Source organism: Propithecus coquereli, unplaced genomic scaffold (assembly GCF_000956105.1).
Source record: "Propithecus coquereli isolate 6110/MARCELLA unplaced genomic scaffold, Pcoq_1.0 Scaffold241, whole genome shotgun sequence".
Lineage (NCBI taxonomy): Eukaryota > Metazoa > Chordata > Mammalia > Primates > Indriidae > Propithecus > Propithecus coquereli.
In genome coordinates, this window is record NW_012147964.1 from 2,236,081 (window position 1) to 2,244,651 (window position 8,571).

At 64.0% G+C, this 8,571-nt stretch overlaps 1 protein-coding gene across 1 annotated transcript in view; it reads left to right on the forward strand.

Annotated features, from left to right (window-relative positions):
* SEMA6B (sema domain, transmembrane domain (TM), and cytoplasmic domain, (semaphorin) 6B) overlaps positions 1 to 8,571 on the forward strand; it is a 23,767-nt gene that overhangs the window by 14,012 nt on the left and 1,184 nt on the right. The window contains exons 3-17 of the mRNA XM_012646132.1: positions 147 to 270; positions 1,270 to 1,330; positions 1,506 to 1,568; positions 1,724 to 1,825; positions 2,477 to 2,567; positions 2,915 to 3,034; positions 3,522 to 3,610; positions 4,736 to 4,953; positions 5,775 to 5,906; positions 6,114 to 6,263; positions 6,582 to 6,764; positions 6,853 to 6,999; positions 7,763 to 7,840; positions 7,929 to 7,987; positions 8,289 to 8,563. Of these exons, the coding sequence (XP_012501586.1) occupies positions 147 to 270; positions 1,270 to 1,330; positions 1,506 to 1,568; positions 1,724 to 1,825; positions 2,477 to 2,567; positions 2,915 to 3,034; positions 3,522 to 3,610; positions 4,736 to 4,953; positions 5,775 to 5,906; positions 6,114 to 6,263; positions 6,582 to 6,764; positions 6,853 to 6,999; positions 7,763 to 7,840; positions 7,929 to 7,987; positions 8,289 to 8,563 (1,892 nt within the window). The remainder of the gene's footprint in view (positions 1 to 146; positions 271 to 1,269; positions 1,331 to 1,505; positions 1,569 to 1,723; positions 1,826 to 2,476; positions 2,568 to 2,914; positions 3,035 to 3,521; positions 3,611 to 4,735; positions 4,954 to 5,774; positions 5,907 to 6,113; positions 6,264 to 6,581; positions 6,765 to 6,852; positions 7,000 to 7,762; positions 7,841 to 7,928; positions 7,988 to 8,288; positions 8,564 to 8,571) is intronic.

Here is an 8,571-nt window from a genome sequence, read left to right on the forward strand (position 1 = left end):
GGGGAGGGGGGCGGGGGGTTTCATGAGAGGGTCTGCTGTGCCTCCCCCAACGCTCCCCCGGGGGCTCACCAGGCCAGGAGCCACCTCTAGAAGGGTCATGACTTCGGGCCACCCACTCAAACCCCTTCTTATTGCCGTCCCCCCAGACCTGAACCACTACCCCGTGTTCGTGGGCAGCGGTCCTGGACGCCTGACCCCCACGGAGGGTGCTGACGACCTCAACATCCAGCGAGTTCTGCGAGTCAACAGGACGCTGTTCATTGGGGACAGGTATGGGAGGCACAGCGAGGGCAGGACTTGGGCTTCACCCCCAAGGAGGGTGGGAGCCATGGAGGGCTGTAGGCAGAGGAGGGACCGGCCCTGACTCAGGTGCTCACGGGCGCTCTCTGGTGGCTGCTGCGGGGAGGACATGCCGTGGGGGTGGGCAGGTGGGCGCTGGGAACCAGGGCGAGGGTATTGGGCTGGTCCAGTCTGGCTGTGATGGGGAGGAGAGGTGAGGGACCCTCCCGACTTGTGGGCTGAACCCCTGGAAGGATGAAGCTGCCCTCAGCTGCGATTCAGAGCAGGTTTGGGGGTTCAGTCAGGCCCAGAGTGGCCGTGTTGAGTGTGAGACCCCCAGGGTCGCCGAAGTGGGGACATTCAGGGGCAGGCCCAGGCTGGAGACAGGACTGGGGTGTCGTTGGGGTGCAGAGGGCACTTCGAACCCCCAGAGTGAACGAGGTCGCCCAGGAGGGGCGGGGGTGGAGGAGGGAAGAGGCACCAGCCTGGGGCCCACAACGGTGACAGGGGCAAACCCAGGAGGGTCCCAGAGAGGTGGGAGGGAAGCCGGGAGAGTGTGGGGTCCGGGGGCTGCATGAGGACCGTGTTCCCAGGAAGAGGGGTGCCTGGCAGGGTCAGATGCTTTGGAGAGGATGAGGATGGAGAAGTGACCTCTGGACTTGACCTCACGAGGTCACCAGTGACCTTGAGCAGGGCAGTTTCCTCTGCAGGGAGGGGGAACGGGGAGCCTGGTGGGTGGCTGGGAGGGGCGAGGGGGGCGCCTGATGTAGGGTCGTGTTGGGTGCAGGCCCCTGGGCCTGGGGCATGTGAGCGAGCAGCGTGTGGGGTAGGAGGGGCCTGGGGGAGTGGCAGGCGGAGTTTGCTTAGCTCTGGGGTTGCTGCTGTTAGAAGCTTCCGAGTGTCCCCACCTGTTACCTGTTGGACAGGTTGGAAGGGGTGAGGGGTGGCAGAGGTCCCCTCTAATCTCACTAACTGTGCCCCTCCCCCCAGGGACAACCTGTACCGGGTGGAGCTGGAGCCCCCCACGTCCACGGAGCTGCGCTACCAGCGGGTGAGGAGGGGGCCCAGGCGACAGGATTGGGGCAGGACCTGGAATCCCACGGGGGGCGGACCCCCACGCAGCTCTGGGGAGCCGGGTGGATTCAGCCCTGCCCGGGGAAGAGGGGAGTTTCCTGGGACTGTCGGGGACCCTGCGGCCCCCTCACCAGCTCTCTCTGCCCCCGCAGAAGCTGACCTGGCGATCTAACCCCAGCGACATCGACGTGTGTCGCATGAAAGGCAAGCAGGAGGTGAGTGGGCCCTGGCCCCGCCCACCACACCGTCCCCAGAAGCCCTGGCCCCGCCCTCTGCCTTTGCCACGCCCCCGCAGCTTGCAGCCGGACCACGCCCACACCGTGGCCACGCCCATACCGCCTGCGCTCTGTCCCCTGTCTCTCCCGCCTAGGGCGAGTGTCGAAACTTCGTAAAGGTGCTGCTACTTCGGGACGAGTCCACGCTCTTCGTGTGTGGCTCCAACGCCTTCAACCCGGTGTGCGCCAACTACAGCGTGAGTCCCCGACACGCAGGTGCAACCTCCCCTGGCCAGGGCCTCTCCCCAAGTGGTGTCACCTCCTGCAGGAAGCCTTGCTTGATGGGCCCTCCCTGCCTTGAGCTTAAGAGGGGTCAGTGGTTTCCAAAGGGGTCAGGAATGAGCCAGTTACAGAACTAACAACAAGAATCAACTCTTTTTTTTTCTCTTTATGAGACAAGGTCACCAGCCTGTCACCCTGCCTGGAGTGCAGTGGCACGATCATAGCTCACTGCAGCTTCCAACTCCTGGGCTCAAGTGATCCTCCTGCCTCAGCCTCCTGAGTAGATATGGGCACGCCACCACACCCAGCTAATTTTTCTATTTTTTGTAGAGCTGGGGTCTTGCTGTGTTGCCCAGGCTAGTCTTAAACTCCTGGCCTCAAGCGATCCTCCAGCCTCGGCCTCCCAAAGTGCTAGGATTACAGGCATGAGCCACCGTGCCCAGCCACAACTCTTAGACCCATTTACGGATAAGTAGATTGAGGCCCAGAGAGGTCAAGTACATGGCCACAGTCACACAGTAATCCATGGTACAGCCAGGACTCCCGCTGGAGTGGGGGGCCAGGGGAGCCAGGGCCTGCCAGGCATGGCTAGGAGATCTGTCACTTAACACTCATCCTCCCTGCAGATAGACACCCTGCAGCCTCTCGGGGACAACATTAGCGGCATGGCCCGTTGCCCGTATGACCCCAAACACGCCAATGTCGCCCTGTTCTCTGGTGAGTCACCTCCGCCACTGTGTATCTGATCAGCCCCCGCCCTGCGCGGGGCCTGGCATCTTCCACTCTTGGAGTCTGGGTCATTTAGAAAGCAGCTGGGTGACCACTTGTCCAGCTGCGAAATGGGCGGAATCTCAGCCCAGGTTTGGGGCTCATCTGGCATTAAGTTTCAGCCTGAGTCAGGGGCTTTGTCAGGGACAGGGCTTGGATGGGATCAGGGCTCAGCCTGGACCCAGGGGCTCCCCTGGGGACAGAGCTTGGGCTTGGAAAATTGAGTTCGCACCCACCCGGCCCTTGGCCTCTACAATCTCATCTCCTGCCTACCTTCCCCCACTTTCCCCATCCAGACGGGATGCTCTTCACGGCCACTGTTACCGACTTCCTCGCCATCGACGCTGTCATCTACCGCAGCCTTGGGGACCGGCCCACCCTACGCACCGTGAAACACGACTCCAAGTGGTTCAAAGGTGGGGCCCAGAAGGCAGTGGGCCCAGTCCAGGCAGGGCTGACATTCATCAAATCCCCCCACCAGAATAAGAGTCCCAGAGAAGCTAGCGAGGGGACTTCTGCCTCATTTTTGGAATCTATTGACCTCTTTGAACATAAAGCTAGAGGGATGATTTCAGTTGGATCTAAAGTAGAACCTGCTGGAAGTGGGTGGCTTTGGAAGCCTGAAATGGAACGATGGCAGGGGTATAACGGGAACTTGGCTCTTCAACACGAGGGAGGAAGGTGACAAAAAAATAGTAGATGTTGCCATTTGTGGGGAGTAGATATGGCGATTTTAGGCTCTGACCTCCCTTTTCCCCCTAAAATAACCCAAACTTTGAGTCTGTTTCATTTTGCCTGGGTAACCAGCCTACGTCCCCCTTCACCGTAAAAGCTGATGAGTTCTCCGCCCCAGAAGCCCCTCGTCATATCAGGGGCTGCGTTCTGACCCCTCCTGTCCTGCAGAGCCGTACTTCGTCCACGCGGTGGAGTGGGGCAGCCACGTCTACTTCTTCTTCCGGGAGATCGCGATGGAGTTTAACTACCTGGAGAAGGTGAGGCCTGTGCGGTGGGGTGTGGAGGGGAGGGGCTCTAATCACGGGAAGTGGGCGCCCAAGGTGAGTCCATGAATCTGCACCTGGGGTGGGAGGGTCCCACCCTCCTCCTCCTCCTCCTCTTCCGGTCCTCAGGGCCTCCCCTCCAGCGGGGACCAGGCCCCGAGGCTGAAGGCACATATGGAGTGGCCTTGGTACACTCAGCCCTGGTGGAGGACACGAGCTTAGGTCAGATATGCCCTGGGGCTGTCGCTCCTCCACTGTCCACCCACCCAGCTACCGTCCTGCCTCCACTGCCCACCTGTCACCTGCTCGGCTTCCTGCATACCCGTCTGTCTGTTCTTCAGCCCACCACGCTCCATCAGCGCATTTACCCATCTGGCCATCTACCCACCCACCCACCCATCCAACTACCCACCAACCACCCAGCCGTCTACTCATCCCTACGCCTACCCATCCATCCATCCACGCATCTGTCCATCCACCCACCCATCCGACCATCCACCCATCTGTCCATCCACCCATGCATGCATCCATCCATCCATCCACCCATCCATCCATCCACCCATCCATCCACCCATCCATCTATCCACCCACCCATCCATCCATCTACCCACCTACCCAACCATCCAACTACCCACCAACCACCCAGCCGTCCACTCATCCCTACACCTACCCATCCATCCATCCACCCATCTGTCCATCCACCCACCCATCCACCCATCCACCCATCTGTCCATACACCCATCCACCCATCCATCCACCCATCCACCCACCCACCCATCCATCCATCCAGCACCAGACAGTAGTGAAGCACAGCCTCTTACTACTAGTGTGACCTTGGGCTGGTCACATCCCTTTCTCAGTGCCTCGGTGTCCCCATATGTGCGATGTGGATATCATAACCCCGACTTGGAAGGCGTGTAAGAGATGTGAGAACCAGGTGGCAGTGACTATGGTTATCATCATTGCTGTCCCCATGTTCCCGCTGGGGCAGCAGGGGCCCAGAGAGGTCCCACCGGCGCCAGGGCCAGACGCCTCCATCCTGCCTGGGCGGTGCGGCCTGTGGGCAGGTCTTCCCAGGACACGGACTCAGGCCCCCCATCTGTCTGCCGTCACACCCAGGTGGTGGTGTCCCGCGTGGCCCGCGTGTGCAAGAACGACGTGGGGGGCTCCCCCCGCGTGCTGGAGAAGCAGTGGACGTCCTTCCTGAAGGCGCGGCTCAACTGCTCCGTGCCCGGCGACTCCCACTTCTACTTCAACGTGCTGCAGGCTGTCACGGGCGTGGTCAGCCTGGGGGGCCGACCCGTAGTCCTTGCGGTCTTCTCCACGCCCAGCAACAGGTCAGTGTGCTCCCTCAGGAGCATTCGGTGGGCATGGCCAGGGAGGTCCCACATTCATGCATCAAACATGAATGAGGGTCCTGAGTTGGCCTCGACCCCAGGCTGGGGTGGGATGAAGCAGACACTGACCCACCAAGGCCCTTTGGTCAGAACCAGGACGGTGGGGGGACATCCTCATCCTCTGCCTTTAAGGGAGAGGGGCAGGGAGGGCTTACTAGGGGAAGGGACATTGGAGCTAGGCTTTGTGTGTGAGATGGAGGAAGAGGGAAGAGTGTTGGAAGACAGAGGAACAGCATGTGCAAAGGTCCTGAGGCTGCAGTGAGCTTGGTGTGTTTAAGCGACAGCGGGGAGGCCTGTGTGGCTGGAGCAGAGTGAGCTGATGGGGCGAGAGTGGGGAGAGAAGGACAGGGAGAGGACGGGGCAGGTCTTGCAGGGCCTTGTGGACCATGGGGCGGAGCCTGGACTTTATCCTGAGAGCACTAGGGAGCCATGGGAGAGTAAGGAGCAAGAGAGGGGTGAGATCAGTTTGCGTTTTTGGAAAGCCCCCTGGGGAACAGGTTCTAACGGTGCCAGAGTAGCAGCTGGGAGGCTGGACACCCAGGCAAGTGACAATCAGGGCCTGAATGGGGAGGTGACCTCAGAGGAGCTGGTCTGTGGTCCCCTCTGAGAGCTGCTCAGGATATGGAGTCGGGGGAAGGAGGCATCTCTGGCCCAGGGCTCTGAACATCCATTGGCACCTGAGGTCAAGGAGCCCCCTGCACGCTTGCTCAAGGCGATGCCCCCACCGGGCTCACCAAACTCTCATCCACACCCCTCCCCAGCATCCCCGGCTCGGCCGTCTGCGCCTTCGACATGACACACGTGGCTGCTGTGTTTGAAGGCCGCTTCCGCGAGCAGAAGTCCCCCGAGTCCATCTGGACGCCAGTGCCGGAGGATCAGGTGCCGCGGCCCCGGTGAGAGCCCCCTCCATCCCAGGTCGGGCGGCCAGATGAGGTCCGCATGGTTATGTAGCTGTTGCTGAGTTCGGCTGTGCCCATTATGCAGATGGGGAAAACTGAGGACCTCTGGGCAAGGCAGCGGGTCCCCCTGGTGAATCAGGGGCCCTTGGTGGGGAACCCCCCCAGGTCCGCCCTGACCTCCCTCTTGCCCCTCCGGCCCAGGCCCGGGTGCTGTGCGGCTCCTGGCATGCAGTACAACGCCTCCAGTGCCCTGCCCGACGACATCCTCAACTTCGTCAAGACCCACCCGCTGATGGACGAGGCGGTGCCCTCCCTGGGCCACGCGCCGTGGATCGTGCGCACGCTGATGCGGTCAGTCCTGGAGGGGACGGGGGTGGGGACCAGGGCCCAGGCCAGGGTGGTGGGGGAGGGGGACAGGGCTGCTTGCAGGCGAGAGGGGGAGCTCTTTCTGTCTGTGATGAGCACACGTGTCCTCTGCTTCCGGCGTGTGCGCCCACGTGCCTGTGTGTGCACCCACGTGCCTGGCATCTGTGCATACGCACTTTGGTGGCTCTCACGGGTACTGGCGTGTCAGTGTCGTGCGCACCGGTGCAACCCCACCCGTGCCGGCCTCGGTGGTGCGTGGTGGCTGTGGGGCCGGCCTGACCCCCGCCCCGCCTGGGCCTCCAGGCACCAGCTGACACGCGTGGCTGTGGATGTGGGTGCCGGCCCCTGGGGCAACCAGACCGTCGTCTTCCTGGGTTCCGAGGCGGGCACCGTCCTCAAGTTCCTCGTGCGGCCCAATGCCAGCGCCTCAGGGACTGCTGGGCCCAGTGTCTTCCTGGAGGAGTTTGAGACCTACCGGCCGGACAGGTGAGTCCTGGCAAAGGTGGGGAGAGGGCAGCAGCGGGCAGGGAGGTGGGGCTGGCACCCTGAGCCTCATCGCTGTGCTCGTCCCCAGGTGTGGACGGTCCGGCGGTGGCGAGATGGGGCAGCGGCTGCTGAGCCTGGAGCTGGACACGGCCTCGGGGGGCCTGCTGGCGGCCTTTCCTCGCTGTGTGGTCCGCGTGCCCGTGGCCCGCTGCCAGCAGTACTCGGGGTGTATGAAGTGAGTGGCCCACCCTGGGCTGGCCATGGGTGGGAAGCAAGGAAAAGATGAGTGCAGGGAGGAGGGGGAACCGGGTTCGAGTCCGGGGCCCATCCTGACCTGTTGAGTAATGAACTAGGCAGAGGGCACAGACCATGCAAAGGTCCTGGGGTAGGACCACACCTGGTGTGTTGGAGGCACAGTGAGGAGGCCTGTGTGGCTGGAGCAGAGGAAGGAAGGGGAGAGAGGGAGGAGGGCAGGGTGGGGACGGGATGGCAGGTCGTGCAGGGCCTGGTGGGCTGCAGGGAGGACTTGGGCTTTGACCCAGAGGGAGGTGGGAGCCATGGACGGCTGTGGGCAGAGCAGGGACCGGCCCTGACTCAGGTGCTCACGGGCGCCCTCTGGTGGCTGCTGTGGGGAGGACAGACTGAGGGAGGCGGCTGTTTCTGTCTCCAAAGTGGGAGGAAGGTCGGGATGCCCGCGCAGTGCTGGCGCACCCTCCACACAGAGGACCCCCGTCCCCCGTCATTGCAACAATGACCCTGGAGGGCCGAGTCCAGGGCACAGATCTGGGGCGATCCCACCAGGGCGCCCAGCCCAGCTCTGCCGCTTGGGCTCAAGTTCCCTGCCCCGAGCCTCATTGGCTCGTCGGTCAAGTGGGGAGCGGGCCGTCCCCCCACAAAGACTTGCCGCCGGGAGGACTCCGGGAGTCGCTAGGAAGGGGCGGGCTCGCGGCCGGGGCCGCGCGAGTGGCCACGGCTGAGGGACGCCTTGTCTGGCCCAGGAACTGTATCGGCAGCCAGGACCCCTACTGCGGCTGGGCCCCCGACGGCTCCTGCGTCTTCCTCAGCCCCGGCACCAGGTAGGTCGGCGGCGGGGCGCGGGGGTGCGGCCGGCCTGAGGCCGGGCTTCTGCTGACGGTGCCGCTTCCCTCCCTGCCACCCCGTCAGAGCCGCCTTCGAGCAGGACGTGTCCGGGGCCAGCACCCCAGGCTTAGGGGACTGCATCGGTGAGTGGGGCAGGGAGGGCGGACGCCTGGGGACCCCCAATCCCGGTCCTTGAGGCTTCTCTGGTCCCTGAGGCCACCTGTGCCTGGGGGGTGGGGCGGCTGGACCCCACCGGGGCTTCGGAACCGCAGAGGTCCCGCTTCCCAGGGAGGGGGCGAGGGGAAGGCCAGACGGACCCCAGGAAAACCGAGAGAAGCTCTGATGGGGACACACAGACGTCACAGGGCGGACGGGCCGGAGGCGGCGGGAGGGGGCCCGGGACGGCCCCCAGCGCGGCCCTTCTCACCCGGCGCTCCCGGCCAGGGCTCCTGCGCGCCAGCCTCTCGGAGGACCGCGCGGGGCTGGTGTCGGTGAACCTGCTGGTGACGTCGTCGGTGGCGGCCTTCGTGGTGGGCGCCGTGGTGTCCGGCTTCAGCGTGGGCTGGTTCGTGGGCCTCCGGGAGCGGCGCGAGCTGGCCCGCCGCAAGGACAAGGAGGCCATCCTGGCGCACGGGGGCGGCGAGGCCGTGCTGAGCGTGAGCCGCCTGGGCGAGCGCCGGGGCGCCGGGCCCGGGGGCCGGGGTGGCGGCGCCGCTGGGGCGGGGGG